The sequence below is a fragment of the Ambystoma mexicanum genome, chromosome 6q (assembly GCF_040938575.1).
Source record: "Ambystoma mexicanum isolate Mex_15411 chromosome 6q, UKY_AmexF1_1, whole genome shotgun sequence".
NCBI lineage: Eukaryota > Metazoa > Chordata > Amphibia > Caudata > Ambystomatidae > Ambystoma > Ambystoma mexicanum.
Window position 1 is genome coordinate 443,286,731 of NC_090937.1, and position 16,568 is coordinate 443,303,298.

Sequence of the window (16,568 nt, forward strand, 5' to 3'; positions counted from 1 at the left end):
CAGATCCTGCTTCTTAGCTCAGGAATGGCAAAATATGTTCCTTGTGGAACAGAACTAGGCTGCACATTGCTAATTTGTTATCTGCTTGCAAAAGTATGCAATCTCCCTTGCTGCTCCAACCCAACAGAGTATGCAGACTGTTGGAGCAGTCAGGGTTACACAAAAAATTACATTCTGAACACTGCATTGTCCTTACTCAAACGGAAAACAAATTAATTCCCCAGGTTGCATCCAACAGACTGTGTGGGTGCCTTTTTTAGGTATGTTTATGGAGTGACTGATTAGTAGTTGAGAATGCTTGAGGTTAGGGAAGTGACTGGCGGCCAACCATAACTGCCTGATCCTGATTACTTACTCTAACTCCTCAAAATGCCCACAGACCCAACCAGCAGTGATCTGCACATTACCCTTGACATCCCACCTGCCACTGTGGCATGGAAGACTAACCTTGCTAACTGGTCTTTGCTCTCTGGCACTCTTATTTAACCAGGAAGTGTTTGTTGTCTACTGTAAAAAGTACAATTGGAATAGGTTGGCAGTCTCATTACACAGCAATAGACCTAATTTTATGACAACTTTAGTGCATCACACACGATACAGGCTGCATTTCAAATCCAGACTTATTTCCCCCCACATCCCTATGGCCATTCCCACCCACTTCCAGCATGCCCAGAACACATCCTCTTGGAATCTATTTGAGGTAACTTCATCAAGCATTAGCATCAAACTGTGAGCCAGAAGTGCCCGTCATTGTTTTTTCAAAGCAGTCTTCTGAGTTAATGCCTTCTGCTTCTTGATTTATAAGCACTAGGAGTGTCTGTCACTGAAGTCCTATTCAAAACAAGCATTCGCTAATCCAACAGTATTGTCTTGTTTTTAGCACAACTGTGTATAGGAATTGCCAGGTGCTGCTGGTAGTTGGTAATTGCAAGGCCTTTGTCAATGAGGAACAAAATGGTGTGTCCTGTTCTGTCTGGCCACGCCCTGTAGGACAGCCAGGTCGAGTCACCACAGCCTAACATTCTGGATTGTGGTGGGGGAGGCGGGCTATAGCCTGATCAGCTCCATGGAAATGGTGCTGCGCCACTACTTCCAGCAGACAAGTGGAAAACAAATAAACAGATGTGCTTGAATTCAAAGGTGTAACCCTGGTTGAAGCCCCTCGGTTTGCTTTTCGCTCATCCTATGACCCCAGGAGAGAGGGGTAACAACTCTACACTTCTCCATGGAAGGAAGCCATGAGGCCCACGACGCAGGGGCAATGCAGTGGCAGTAACTGCAAGCCCATAATACCTAGCCAAAAAATGAACTCTCTCGGGGGGGGTCATGATTCCTTGGTTATGCCACCCACACATGGTGACTTAATACACCCACAAACAGAAATGAAACATCAGAACACTACCAGGGGTCAAGTCCGACAAATTAAAGTGTGGGGATTCATTCAATGGCATGTGATGTCACCAGAAATTACTATATCAAGGTGAAATATGCATATCTCATTAAATTGGCTTTGTATAACCACCAAAATTGCACAGATGAATGGCATTTGCCTTTCATAAAAACACCCAATTTAGTGCTTAATTGGTGTCATACAACCCAGCCTTGATTCAAGGCTGGGCTGCATGATACCAATTGAAGACGCTCGTAGCTGTATTAATTTCAAATTGCTTTACAATTGGTATCATGTGCTGCATGATACCAGTTATAAAGCAATTTGAAACTAATACAGCTACGAGCTTCTGCAATTTGTATCATGCAGCGCAGCCTTGATTCAAGGCTAGGCTGCATGATACCAATTGTAGACGCTCGTAGCTGCAGCTACGAGCGTCAGAAAGCATTAAGTCTATGCTTTCCGGTGCTCGACAGGAAGGTGTAATGAAAACACCAGTGGCCTGTTTGGGTGCGCTTGCCTTAGTTGGGGGCAGATGGGTGGACAGGCCAGTGCTTACCTGGCTATGCTTCACCAACTGTCAGCTCGGCAAGGCAGGCACTCACTAATGGACCTGGAAGGTGCCTGGGGACACAGCCAAATGCTGTGCATCTCCCAGACCTGCGTGACCCTACTACAATCCCGGGCATGCAATGCGAGCGCAGAGCCTGAGGTGTTAACCCTAAAGCTGCTGCAATTAAAATCGCCTTAACGTGGATGGTCTGATAAATGTACCATTTGTGGCAAAATCGGATTTTAGCTAAAATAACTGTGGGAGGTTTTTTGAACATTGTAAACTCACACCATAAATCTGCCCTCCTGCTTTGAAATCCAACCAGTGGAGAGCAAGGCTGAGACTAGCACCCCTGACCAATCCCATTAGTTAGAGGTGTGTTTAGCTAAGCCTGCCCAGCCATATACTTGGATGATGTAACTGTGTATTATAAATAAGATTCCCTAACAAGACTTGAGACCCACAATCTTCCTGGCTTTCCTGCGCCGGTATTCCGTTCCTGTTCCATTCATCCTGCTGAGTCCAGATCCCAACCACAAGGCTAAAGCATTGCTGACCCTACTCCAGGGCCCACTGCAAAACTCAAGCAGCGCTGATCCTATTCCCAGCAAGGCCATTGATCCAGAATCAACCCACTAATCTCCCAAAGGGGGAAAGCTGTGGTACTTTTTGGGAAGCATCCTGAACCAGCCTGGCTTGATGCCCACTAACTGCTTTCCCACTAACTGCATCCAGAGGTACCTGTGCCAACCAGTGACCAGAATTACCATCCGGTTACCCGACCTGCCCAGCTGTCCTTTGCCAGGCGTGCTGCCGTGTAGTGACCAGAACCAGTTGACGGTCCAAAATCCCAAACTATAAGTGGACTGGAAGTATAATCCCTACCCTATAGAAATCCATAGTCTGCTTTGTCTTGCATTTGTCCTTATCCAACTCTCTAAGCCATCCTATTCTTATCCTGGTAACTTGTTAAAAACTGTCAGAATTCTGTGTTCTTGCCCTTGATCTCCAAGCGTTAGCGCCACTTTTCTCTTTAATTCCTGTATTGCATGGATCGTAAATCCTTAGCGATATTGTGTTTAAATAGTTCCTCTTTTCTTAGCCATTAAATCTAGTTTAAGAAAACTTTGCCTTTCACTTTTAAAAAACGATTTCTCTTTTTCACTGCTATATTTTCCTAAAAACAAACCTCACTCTACCTTCCAAAAATCTCTCTCATTGTGATATATATATCTATTCCCCAACCCAAATACCGCACTCCAAATCAGAGTATTTCACCCGTTTTTATTAGAAATCGTTTGGGTGAATTTACACGGCAATTGAAAGGAAATGCAACTTTTACACGTGTCATTTTGCTGCAATTCATTTTAAACTTTCCATTCATTTTCTAATTACATGTTCTTGGTAATCCATTGCTGGTGATTGTTAGTGATTGTTAGTGTCTATGCATTGTTGCTTCAATGAGAAATTGTATTTTACCTTAAAGTTTTAACCGCACATTAATTAATTTTGTCCATTTCCAAGTGTCATTACCTTGCAAGGGGTTTAAAATCAGTTTTCCACTCTTATTTGGTGAGGAGAGGTCGGATTTGGATTCAGTTTTCTGCATCTTATTCCTGATTAACTGCTGTGTCTTTCTATACATTCAGAATTCAATTATGTGTGGGTTGAGGGAACATTGCAGGGGGAAATCCTAACTTGGGTGCTATCTTTCCTAAATCAAAAAGTGCTCCTATTCCCTCTTGTTTTGCATATGTTCCACTAGAAGGTTAAACCAAGTTTATTGCTTACAACCTTATTGTAATTATCACCCCATCGGTCATGGCTGCCCCATATTAAAATGCGTATGATTTCTTTTGAATTTTAAAATAAATGTTGCATTTTACCAGCCAGCCTGGTTCATGGTCCATTGTGACCCGGGGTATTTGAAAAGGGGGTGTGATGCATGTGGTTTACAATCTCAAATTGAATCTGCATAAAATAAGGAGAAAAACATCTCAGTTGTGCACTACATACTAGGCCAAGACCAAAGTGTGTGCCTGATGGAAATCCTTAACAAATTATCTACACCAGGAGAAGGGAGAATTCCCCTGTGTGTGAAATTTCATAAAGGCTGAGTGAAACCTATAAGCCAGTGGAAGAGACATTCCCCCTGGCCTTTCCACTGTGAGAGAACATTATTTTGGCTGTTGCAATAGAACATTCTTTTGGACTCTGGTCAAGAAGGGAGCCCATCTTCTGAAATAGTAACTTTTCTGTTTCTTTTGTAGTTGTAGTCTGAGGACAGTGGAATTTTAATTTGATGGACATTCTTATAGACCCTTTAGTATTAGTTTTGAGGCAGGTCTAAGGGTGCAGAAGTATGAGTCGGACACAATGGTGACATATTTTTGGGCAAAGAGTTTATTAACACAAAATGGTTGGGAAAAGGGTACAATTTCTTTTCATCGACAGTCTTTTTTTTTGATGTTTCATTTAACATATATTATTTCATCAAAAAACTCATTTGAAAAATATAGTGGCCGTGACAATGTGTATAAGGACTGCTGGGAACGGGAATAGTGACAAAACAGCGGGATGGCCGGTTTGGGGTGAATCTAATCAATTCCGATTTGTTTTTCCGTTAAAAAAGATTAGTTAAAAAACTGTAAATGAAATGACATAGAACTGGAAAAAGACCTCTCTATCCCTAAATGTTATAAGGGGTTTCCCTGCCTCAAAGTAAACTAATGAAAATGTCAGGAAATCCGAAAGTAAATAGTCTCACTGTCGTGTCAAAAAACCTACTACTGTCCCTAATACAATCTAAGATAACTGTGAAAGGGTATTCTTTACTAAAAGAAAATAGTGTTCTTGGTGTTCTCAATGAACAGAAACCCTTCCCAGATTTGCTGGAAGTAAATGTTGAAAAGAAATTTTCAAAATCACAAAGTTCCAATACTGGCATGGTGCTCTTTTCTCCTAAACCTATTTATCTACTAGTATGCTGAATTACAGATAAAGTACAGTTTCTTATATTTTCAGTCTTTATATGGTATAAACTCAGGATTTCTGTCCACCAAGTATAGTACTCACTTTTTCACTCTGAGGGTCTTTGTCCCCCTGGTTTCCAATCTTCTATGTGGGTGCGAGTCCCAGACTCTAAAAGGTAGTTTGGCGGTTTCCCTTGCCAAACCGGGTGATTCTCAAAAAATGTCTTTCACAGGGTCACAGACCCTCCGAACTTTAGACCTTGGTTTCTGATATTGTTGCGGGTCCCAGACTCGCACAGTGGCGGTACTCTCCCTTGTTTCACTCTCCTGCCAAGTGGATTACTTACGTTCAACTTTTATGAGAGCCAGGCTAAATATCTTGAAATCATATTAAATCCTAGCCATCAGAGACCAAGCTAGTGTAAATTTGTGCAGATTCTGCAAGCAGTCGAACGTAACTGAAACACTGAGACATCTGATCCTTAAATTTAAAGGCCTCTCATGAAACAGAAGGACTTATTTAGGCCACCTGTTTTCAGACTACTGCATTATGGACGAGGAATACTGGTGTTCCAACCTAATGAATGGAGTTAATAGGAAACCAGTCATAGCAGTAGGGAACTTTGTAGAGAGTCTTGATCTCGATCACAAAAAATGAGCTAAATGTCTCTGCCCTCATTAGAATTAAAGAAAGAAGAAATAATCAGGATACAAGGAGTTACTCAACTTGTAAAAACTGGTTAAATAGAGTTAAATCAAGTTAAAAAAATAGACAAAAAAAAGACTTTATTTGATTCACTTTTGGTCCCCAGACCCTCTCTCTTTCGGTCTGCTCCCAGACTTGCACAGCGGCGTTATTCCCCTTTGGTTCACTCTCCAGCCAAGTGAGTAACTGTCTTTGATTTATTTTCGGTTCCCAGACCCTCTTCTTAGACACACTCCCAAGCTTCCCTGAACCGCCAACACCTTCTGGTAAACCTGCATACCTGTTCTCTTCTTCTTGAACGGTACCAGCGTTTACCCAGTCTGTGTTGCTTGCTAAGGCACCATCAGCTTCCTGGAGGGCGGCAGGGTCGGCAGCACTTCGCGCAGCATCTCTCTCCTCCCGACTGCACGTCCTGCCTTGCAAGTGGTTCACGGGAGCTCGGGCAGTCTTGAGATAAGTACCGGTCCTTCCAACTTGGACCTTTGTCGGGCTTACCGCTATCTCACTCGGTGGCTTCCTGTTCGGCTTCCTTCTATCAGCCTAGTGTAGGCAACCTACTATGCCTCCTCAAAGGACTGTTCTCCCGAGACTCATTCTCGAGAGGCTTATCGCCCTCAGGCTCGTCTCTCAGCTGTTCGACAGCTGAGTTCCTTTTGATCTCCCGTGTCGGCCAGCTGCCTCCATTCCAGCAATTGACATCTCGAGATAAAGAAGCCTGTTCACTTTGCTTCCTGAGTGACCTTCGTCCCAGTACTAGTTGTTTTCCCCTCCGAAGCGAGATACTTAGAATTCTTGGATATTTCAGGTTTGTCAAGTGTATCAAGATTGTAAACCTTGCAACAGAGTATATTAGCTCTCCTTAAAAGGGCGGTCGGGGGGGGGGATTTGATATTGGAGAAGGAACTGGATTTATCAAGGAGGAGGAATGCAGTGTTCCCTGAGAATAACAATCCCTAATTCCATAGGGGCCTTCCCTCCCCATGTGATCCTCCCTCTGCGCTCCACCCACAGGGGGATTATTGTACTGTGGACGTACCACCCTGGCCCCATGGTAAAGGTCTCCCCCTAGGAAGGAAGGGACAACATCCTCAGATTTGTCACACAGGGAAACCCCTCTTAAGAGATGGGGACAATTACGTTTCCAATACGATAAAATAAGTCTAACCAAAATAATGCCACCTTTGTGTCTGCTTCCTTCTTCGACACCCTTACACTCCGAGCCCCTTAAAAGGACAGGGCTCGATGGTGCGATTTGAAAAGTTCCTGTCATAATCCTGGTAAAGGGTGAGGGTGGCGTAGACCAGGTAATCTTACTAACACCATCCCTGGGTCTACCATCACGTAGCAGGTAGGGGGTTAACCAGCCCATTTAGTCACTTTTTCCCTTACCCTCAGAGCATGCTTCATTAAGTTAATTTTCAAAAAATGCTGTCAATTCTGGCAAGAAGTTGGACAGAGCAACATACGAGTACTGCTATCCTTAAAGGTCACTTTAACACACATTTTAAATTTATACTCTGGCAGTACACAATATGTTGCATACATATCCTCCAAAAATTACTATTTCAGCTGTACCAACAAGCATTGTCTTCTTATTGCAGTGCCCGGTGGCTTAGAAACGCGCTACAGCTGTTGTGAAGCAGTAGTTGGAACTCCTGGATGCCAGGTTACAAAGGTATATTGTTACATCTTCCATATTTTTAAAATGACATCCTTTTCCTGATTTCTGTTCTACTAAACTTAAAATTAAATACAAAGCCATGTGTTCTAGCATTAACAAACTTTTATCCTGCTAATGGTGTACCTAGTAATTTCCATCCTGCTGAAGAAAAATACAGTATTTGCACTTGTGTGTATTCCCACAAGTTTATTTTAACTTTGCAACACCTACTAGAGTTTTTTTCATTCCTGACCTTCTGTTTGTATATTATATTCAAAGTGAATCTGCGATTATTCTGTACTGGATTCCCCAATCAGTGCTCAAATCACTATCGCTACAGTATTGTGATATGAAGTATACATTTCTGACATTCTCTGTGACCGAGTCGGAACACCACTGTGTCAGATGTTTTGCTGACTCTCTACATAGCACAATTGCACTAGGGACATGGCAATTGACTGGATGGAAACCCCTTGTTTCTGTAATGAGTTGGCCACATACGTTTTGTCTTTTGTAATATGTCACTTTTTTTGATGCTGATTTTGATGTTGCTGCTTCTTCTGAAAACAAACGGGTTTCTCCACTTTGTTGCAACGCCAATTTAAAATGTACCATTGTTTATTGCACTCTTTAATTTGTATGACTGACACAAAAATGGACTGTAGAATGTATTCGTGAATGTTTACCATCAATATTATGGGCCCGATTTGTGGTATTATTTGCGTGAAAAATAAGGGGGTTTACGTGTGAAATTTGCACGCAAGCACCCATTTGTCGATTCATGGAACACAATGTGCAGGGCTTACCAGGGACTTCCGAGGAATCCGGACCTGTCCAACACGTAACTGCGACACCACAAACGCTTTGCGCGAGACTCCAAGCGAAGGCCCGCCTGTGTCTGCGCAGTCACCTAACAAGAGGGCAGAACACTTGGAATGGTTAACAAGTGAAAATATGGGTGTAACGAGGGAAGTACCACAGTAAAATCCTTGCAACGGCCATACGTGCGCTAAAAACCGGTATTCATGGAATTGAACAGGGCTCGCCGGCGCGCAGAAAAATGCGTGCAAATCCTGAAACACGAACACCACGCGATAGCTGGCAAAAACATCAACGCGCACAAAAACAAATGCATAAAAAGCCTGCGCGATCAACAAACACATGTATACAGCTACGATCAATGTATCATTTCTCGCAGCAGTGATCGTGGGACACCGCAGGAGGAGGATGATGGCCAGGGCCCCGATTTTTCTACCTAGGACCAGCCTTTTTGGGATGCCTGATGACCAGGTCTATGGCAGGTATAGGCTTCTACCTCATATCATATATTAGACCTGGTCACAGAGTGGGAAGAGGACTTTACATCACCCACCCTGTGCTCCCAAGCTCTGAGCCCCTTGGAAAAGTTGCTCAATGGACTACATTTTTTGGCCACTGGATCATTTCAGCGGGCAACTGCCATAGTTGGGGGCATTTCACAGCCACGCAGTCAACCTGCCTCCACTGGGTGTTGGCAATAATGACTGTACGCCCCTCAGTCCGCAGGCACTTCTACATGCCCAGAACACCTGCAGAAAGGCAGGCCGTGTTCCAGGACTTTTATGGGGTGGCACACTTCCCTAAAGTCCTTGGTGCCGTCGATTGCACTCATGTGGCTCTAGGTCCACATAGGGCTACAGAGCACATATATCGAGGTCGCAAGCACTGGCATTCCATCAACGTGCAGGTTGTATGTGATGCCAAGGGCATGATTACTTCTGTATATGCAAACTATCCAGGGTCCACCTATGATAATTTAATATTCAGAAGGTCACCCCTACACCGGGCCCTGGAAGCTGGGAGGCATGGCAACACATGGCTCATTGTCGAGTATAAATGCCCCTGCACATGCATGCATGTCACACACAGACAAATACTCACCAATGACAAAAAATTTCACCTCTAAAGGGGACACTGCCTACCCTCTGAGCACCTACATGATGAAGCCTATACATAACCCTGCCACATCATCCCAGGTAAGATACAACACAGCCCATATTGCAACTCGGGCCATAGTGGAGCGCATATTCGGAGTGCTGAAGTCACCTTTCTGCTGCCTTGACCACTCTGGTGGTGAGTTGCTATATGCACCACCACTAGTGTGCAGGATCATTGTGGCAGCATGTGTCCTGCACAATGTTTCAACACGGCAGGGCATACCTGTGGACATGGTGGTGCCCCCACACCCAACCACATGTACGCTGCCTGCGCATGGCAGGTCAAAGGGGACGTGGTGAGGCAGCCCGTACCCAGCTTGTGGCAACATTTTCCCACCTAAATTCCAACCTCTGTGGAGTGCACACAGCCATGGCACATTCCAAGTGCCAATCATTTATGCCCACCAAACCACCCTGAGAAAGTATCCTTGGAAGTGCAACATTGTATGCATCCCTTAGAACTAAAACTAATTTCATTTTGTGTTTCCCAAAGAAACACATAAAAGAGGGAGTAATCCACTACCACCATGCCAAACTAGACCCCAAATCGCCTGTGTTACATGAACTGTCCCATATGGCATGTAAAATTATCTCTAGACTTTGCTATGGTATGTAATGTCAAAGGAGACAAATGGCCAAAACATAATGTGTCTCAAAGCGCTCAACGATTAATGGGACAAATACAAAAATAACACCCGCTCATAGAGATCCATAATATTCAGGACAGCAACAGTAATTAGATACTACACTATTAACAGTGGATGTAACGGTGAATCTGTCGGACAGTGATTCATCATGTTTTCACAAGTGCCTCAATGTGCCATCATGCAGGAACTGAGGACAGGGTGGAAATAAATACAAATACAAAACAGGCAGACACCGTACCTGCATGGTGCAATCTGAAGGAGCAAGTGCGCAGTTACTTAGAGGGGTGTGGTATTCGGAGGTTGCTAACAAGTTCAGGGGTGGTTCAAGTGCAACCAGTCAGTGGATGCTTGGGTAAGTGCAGAAAGATGCAACTCACTCGTGTCATTCCCCAAGTGCAGTGATGATGACACTAGTCCAAGTCACGGAGGCAACTGCCCCACAAATTGCTGGGGTTGACGGTGGTTGACAGGGATGTGTGAGACCTTGAGGTACATCAAGCAATCGGTCATCAAGGACAAAAAGAATGTGGAGCGTGAGAGAGCAGAGGGATTGCTTAGCAGGGAAGAGTAGAAGATGAAACACATGGGTAGTACATGGAAATTCCAGAAATTAGTCCCCAAACAGGGCGGCAGGATGGGTATCCCAGAGGTTGGCCCCTGCTGACGATAAAGATCCCCTTTAAAAATATCTCCATCAATAACTGGCTAACCAGAAGAAGGTCGGAGTTACATGATATGGCGCCTGGCGTTGACGTCAAGCATAATACTTGCAGTTTTGTCCCAAATAAATTACACAGGGTGTGGATTAGAAGCATGCAGTTGGTGCAATAGGCAGTAGCAGTAGTGTAGCCTGGATAGTAACACAGCACGTATAACGTTGCACCCCTGGGTGATGAATGCCACCCTCCAACAATAGGGATTAAGCAAAAGTTAAGTAAATCCTGAGTGAACACAGAGTGCCCTACTCCCATGCAAACACCATCAAAGTGCCAGCAAATGCCCTTCACTCGCCTGTCCGTGGAACTCACCTGCTTTGCATATGATGCACACCGTCGGGAGACGCTTTACCTAAATGGAATGTAATGCAGGGTATCAGCACAAACTACATGCACATATATGATCATAATTGATTACAGAAAGAAAATATGCAAGGGTGACACAGGGTGAATGGTCAATGATATAGATTTGTACATGGGTACAGTGCACCACACCAGAGAGAGGGAGAGAGCGAGTATCACAGAGAGGGAATAACAAGGAAATGATAGATCAAGGAGTCCATGGCCTGGTTACCAGATGTACAATGACCTGCTGCACAGCACAATCGGTGCACCCATTGAGGTATCCACATGGGTAGGTCGCACAGTGACAAGAGCTATAATCAAATTACCATACCGCCATGTTTGCATGCAAAGGACAGATAAGAAAACCAACACATGCAGCAAAGATGCCCAGTAATGAAGCATGCCCGACATGCAAGACCGTGCAAAAGCTTACCGAATTACTGTGTCTGTATGTAGTAAATCCCACATGACCTTCACCAGTAAGTGTGTTGCCTAATTCGACAAAGGAAGGACAGCGTCTGGTGGAGGGCAGGAGGAGCGTGGACTCAGAATGGTGCAGGGTAATTCACCCGGGACAGCAGTCTCCACCACATCACGGATTACTGGAATGACATGGGAGAACATATTAAACCAGCCATTGTGCATTACCACTGACACAGCACACACATATGATACAGAACAACAAAACTATAATTACCTGCACATGCCATCCTGTGCACCCCCATGCAAACATGCCAGATTACTTCACTACGCATGCCTGCACGTGTAGTCCATGAGGAGTTCATGGCACACCTCAAGGGCAATGAATACATAAATGAACAAAGAACACAACCAGGAAATGGCAAAACAAAATCTGATGTGCCGACATCTGGCCGGGGGTTGGGGGTGAAAGAAAAAAGAATAAAAATGTCCACGGGGGAGGGGCAGGGTGCAAGTCAACTCCCACATGGGTGGAAGTTGAAAGAACTATTCCCTCCATGGGCTCATGGACCGAACAGCTATCTTGGATTGGGGGGCCTGTCGCTGCTGTGGCCACCTTCCTGTGTTGAATCCAACAGTGGTAGTGGTAAGGGAGGTTGACCATGTATAGCCCTGGCCTGGTCCTCAGTGGCAGTGGCCAGGCGGGACTCAGATGAATGCATCTGCAACATGAAGCCTCGGAGGTCCTCATGCAACACCTCACAGGATGCACGGATATCCTCCGAGATGGTCTGCCTCAATAGTTGCATCTCCATTTGGTACTGCGTACCACCGGCTGCCTTTAGCACTTCCATTGAAGCTCTGAGGGACAGGAACTCTTGCCTCCAGGCCTTACCTGTGTGCCCGACCCTCTGCAAGTAGGGATGCCTGCAGAAGCATCAGATTGGCCCGTCGGCTCCTGCTGCTGTGCTCCATGTGCCGCCTGTGTGAGCGGCATGTGGACCGCAATGCCTGCAGCTGGTGCTCTACCTGTGTTTCTGGGAGGGGGATCATGGAATTGGCCACCCTATCCATGCTCTGAGCCAACATCTCAAAGGAAGCACCCTTTTGTTGTGCAACAGTATACATGGACTGCTCCCACACTGTATCCCCAGTCGCCACACGTCCACCACGTGTGCGGGCCCCACACCTGCCTGACCCACGGGAGCATGGCCCTTGATGTGATGCCGCGGTCTGTGGCTGCAGGACTGCATCCCTCCCTTGGTCATCTGTCACAGGACCAGAAACACATACTGTGGAGCGTGGCCTTGCAGCTATAACCACCACAGACGGATGTGGCAACACTGACTGGCTCTGTGAGAGGACGTGATCCTCTACAGACGCACAGGCTACAACAGCTCCAACACTTGATGCACTCGCCTCTGACAGCATAGAGGTATCCACATCCTGTTCACCACCAGAGCTACTGGTTTCATTGGAGTGGGTTACACCCCGAATGGCATGAAGCACCCGTGGATTTTCATGGGCTGCCACAACATGTCCTCCACTGGTGCTCTGTTCTTGTTCGGACTCCCGTTCCTCCACTACCTCTTCTTCTGCATCTAGTGGCTCATCACCTGCGCATGGACATATAAAGAAATGGCCAATCATGTTAATTGCATCGACTACATGCATGGGTATCACAATGCTGTCCTGCAACACATTGGCATGCAGGTTACCATGCCATAATTTGCATACACACAGTATGTACAAAAAGCTCAAGGCCATGCCTTATGCAGACTGGCCACTACATCCCATGTCCCTGACCATGTAAGCACTGCACCCATTGCCAACAGTATCTGTGGACATGCACATCCTGTCCCATGGCACTGCAAACAGTACACTAAAACATGCTAATTGTGACTCATCAAGTGGATATGCAGCATGTCTTTAACGTCCATGCGAACATGTGCACACATAATCACAGCCAAGTCCACTACAATTACATGTAACAGTGTACCACTGGCACAGGGAGTGCACACAATGTGGAAATGCCCCGAGTGTCGAGTCCCAGGTGTCTGATGTGGAGAGAGTAATAAACCTGCTGACTGGGAACATGGAGGCAGCTGGTGGGCCCCCCTCAAGGGTACTTTCAGCTAAAAATCCCTGATTGCCTTTGCTGCACTTCCGAAATGAAAAATTCTGCAGACACATGCCAGCTAAAGGGCTCCCGCAGACCGACGTGCCTGGTCAAGAAGCTTTCTACACAGTTTAAAACCCCTAACCCACCCCAAATCTCCCTTTACCTTGTCTGCTCAAGTCCTGTAAATCTCCCATATCAGAGTCCAGTGGGTGTGCCGACTCCTCTTATGTCTGCTGTCACCAGAAAATATCCTAATCTGCTGCTGTGCTACAATATCGATGCAGGCTATAATCACCAGGCATTGGCAGCCAGATAGGGTATGGTCCAGTCATAGTATCCACAACAGTAAGACTGCACTTGGCTTTGCCCAGCCAGTGCAGCCCAAGCAGCCAGAGGTGCCATTGCAGAGAGCTCTTGGAATGTCTGCTGCCAATACAGGGCAAAATAGTTACATTAGCCTCGTGGCTGCTCTCTCTCTCAGCAATGCCTACAATACTTTTGACTTGGAGAATAAAACAAAAGAAACGCATGCACACTTTAAACTTAACTTTCCCTTAACAAACATCAGGCTTGCAGCCATCCTCTCCACATTGCGGTACCTTCTCATGACAGCCCTGAGAGCTTGCAAGAATGTGCAAATGACATAACTGGTACTGTTATCTGATCTGTGAGGTGAATTTCTGTTCAGCACGTCCAGAGGCCCTGAGATGTTTGGGTGCTGCCAATGGGAAGCACTGAGAAAAGAGCACAGTTTATGATTTCAAAATGAACTATTAGGCAAAATAACAATGATGAAGATGTGATGTTTGTTTAATTGAACATTTCACGTGAGCACTGCCTGCTGCTAGTAGAACACAAGGCTCCCATTGAAAGGAGGACAGGTAGGGGCGTGGCCAGCAACGGGACGATGAGGACGTGAGCTCCTGGCGCTCCGACGGCCGCAGCAAACAGCCTGAATAAATAGCCTGCTACGAGTGGCAAATCCTCCGAAAACACATACCCTCCTGAAGGCAAGTGCCCCTGGCACACACGGAGAAAATTCCAGGCCGAAACGCACCGTATTGAGCGAGTTCAGAGCGGCGGGAAGTAGGCACCGCGCTCGCGGCGTCGCACGATCAAGATGGCCGCGCTCACCGGAGTGAAGTGGGACGGCAGGAAGGCGCTTTGAGGGAGAATCGTGACTATCCACCGCGGACCGCACAGCAAACGACCTGTTTGCTATGCCTGCATAAATCAATGGAGCTGTTGGGCGGCAGCCCCCGTGTGGTCTGTGGAGAGGCTCTGGCCGGTGAGGCGAGACGGGCGGGAAACCTACCACACGCCCCGCACGACACGGCAGGGCCAGGGCCAGTGGAGAGGAGCCTGTGAATTGGCTTGGGAGACGAGGCGAGCTGGTTGCCCACCACACACCGAGGCGAAACGGCCCTGCCGAGTGGAGCACAGAGGACTCCCTTGTTGCCGAGACTGGTGAAAGGATTCCGTGACATTGAAAGTATTGCCACCACCCCGCTACAGCAGCCTGGACTGCGATACACATTGGCATTCGACATGGGCAAAGACAAATCCAGAAGATTGATATCCCAGAGCAGGATAGATCAATTTACTACGCCGACAGCTAACGGCCAGCCAGAACAAGACCAAGCAGACGCCATGGCGGGAACGGAGGGTTTGGTTCGACGGTGGAGGTCATTCCACCGCTTCATGACCTCACGAGCGGTGCGCCTCTTATTCCCCAAGGCGTTGATGCCATCCGTGACTCGCTGCCAGTGGACCATACGCTGAGCAGGTGTGTGTGTTTCCTGGCTGCATGAGCATGTCATGATGGTTTTCGTGCACGTAGTCCACGAGGATGTGGAGCTCTTCATCATTGAAGCTCCTCTTCCTGGACGTGGCAGTGCCCTGTGCCGTGCATTGGGATTGAGCCTTTTCCTGTTATGCACGCTTTTGCTTCTTGGCAGGTGGTGCAGATCCTGTGTGGCTGGACCACTCGGGGCAGTAGGTGCTGGACTACTAGTGGCCTGGGCCATGCCATCACCCACTGATGCTGGGACAGTTGTTGCCCCTGCAGGTCCCCGTACCTGGGTGATGGGGCCAGGTCCTTTGACTTTACGTCCCTTTGCCTTGGACGCAAGGCCATCAGCTGCCCCTGCATGTACGTGTACCTGGGGGGGGTGGACAACAGATACTGTTGTAGCTCCCTGACCCTGGCGGTTGGGGACAGCAGCTGCAGGTGTCTGAACCTGGGCACTGGGGACATCAGCTGACCGTAGGTGCTGGGGACAGTTGTTTTGCGTGGACGTCCCTTCCCCTTTGAGTGACGAACAGCCTCTGCCCCTCCGTGTCCGTGTACCTGGGCTGTGAGGACTACAGCTATCGCTGCAAATCCCTCACCCTGGCTGTTGGGGACAGCAGATGACCCTGCAGCTCCCTGACCCTGGGTGCTGGGGACAGCAGCATCACCTGCAGCTCCCTGACCCTGTTGGTGGCAGGGCACAGCTCTCTCTGCACGTCCCTGACCCGGGCCACCTCTCCCTCTTGTGGTCTTCCCACTCGTGGAACAGATGGATTTGTACAATGGGAGGCACAACAAGTAATTGTTCTCGGCAGTAGGGGTGAGGGTGCAGGGTAGGTAATGTAAAACGTACCAGTGTGGTCTAGCAAGGCTCAATATTACCCCTGGTGAAAAAATGAACGGGACGCGTAATGCACAGGCACCCCAAATATCAAAAAAGCATGTACGCGTCCCCTCGGTAGCTCCTCTAGTGAAAAGAAGAAGCGTTAAGCGGTACTGTGTGGCACACAGCAACACAAAAAATGCATATGCAAAGCCCAGGAAAGCGAATGTTACATTAATAATGGAGGTACACGATACACAGGGGCACCCAGAGTATGAATGAGTACGTGACTCACCGTTAACCTCTGTGTGCGCAGAGGCAAATCCCCACCAAAATGAGAAGTTTGCACTGTCACAGTAGTGAACAAATTGCGTGGCACCCCAGAAATCTCCGAAATGCACTCATCCATCCACTCCAAATGGCACGTGCGGTTTAATTTTCACCTA

General features: G+C 46.9%; 1 protein-coding gene across 1 annotated transcript in view; it reads left to right on the plus strand.

Moving 5' to 3' along the window:
• The window catches only part of LOC138516091 (RNA exonuclease 1 homolog), a 2,454,886-nt gene that overhangs the window by 1,829,096 nt on the left and 609,222 nt on the right, over positions 1 to 16,568 (plus strand). Inside the window, exon 11 of the mRNA XM_069630920.1 lies at positions 7,223 to 7,296. Coding sequence (XP_069487021.1) covers positions 7,223 to 7,296 — 74 coding nt within the window. The remainder of the gene's footprint in view (positions 1 to 7,222; positions 7,297 to 16,568) is intronic.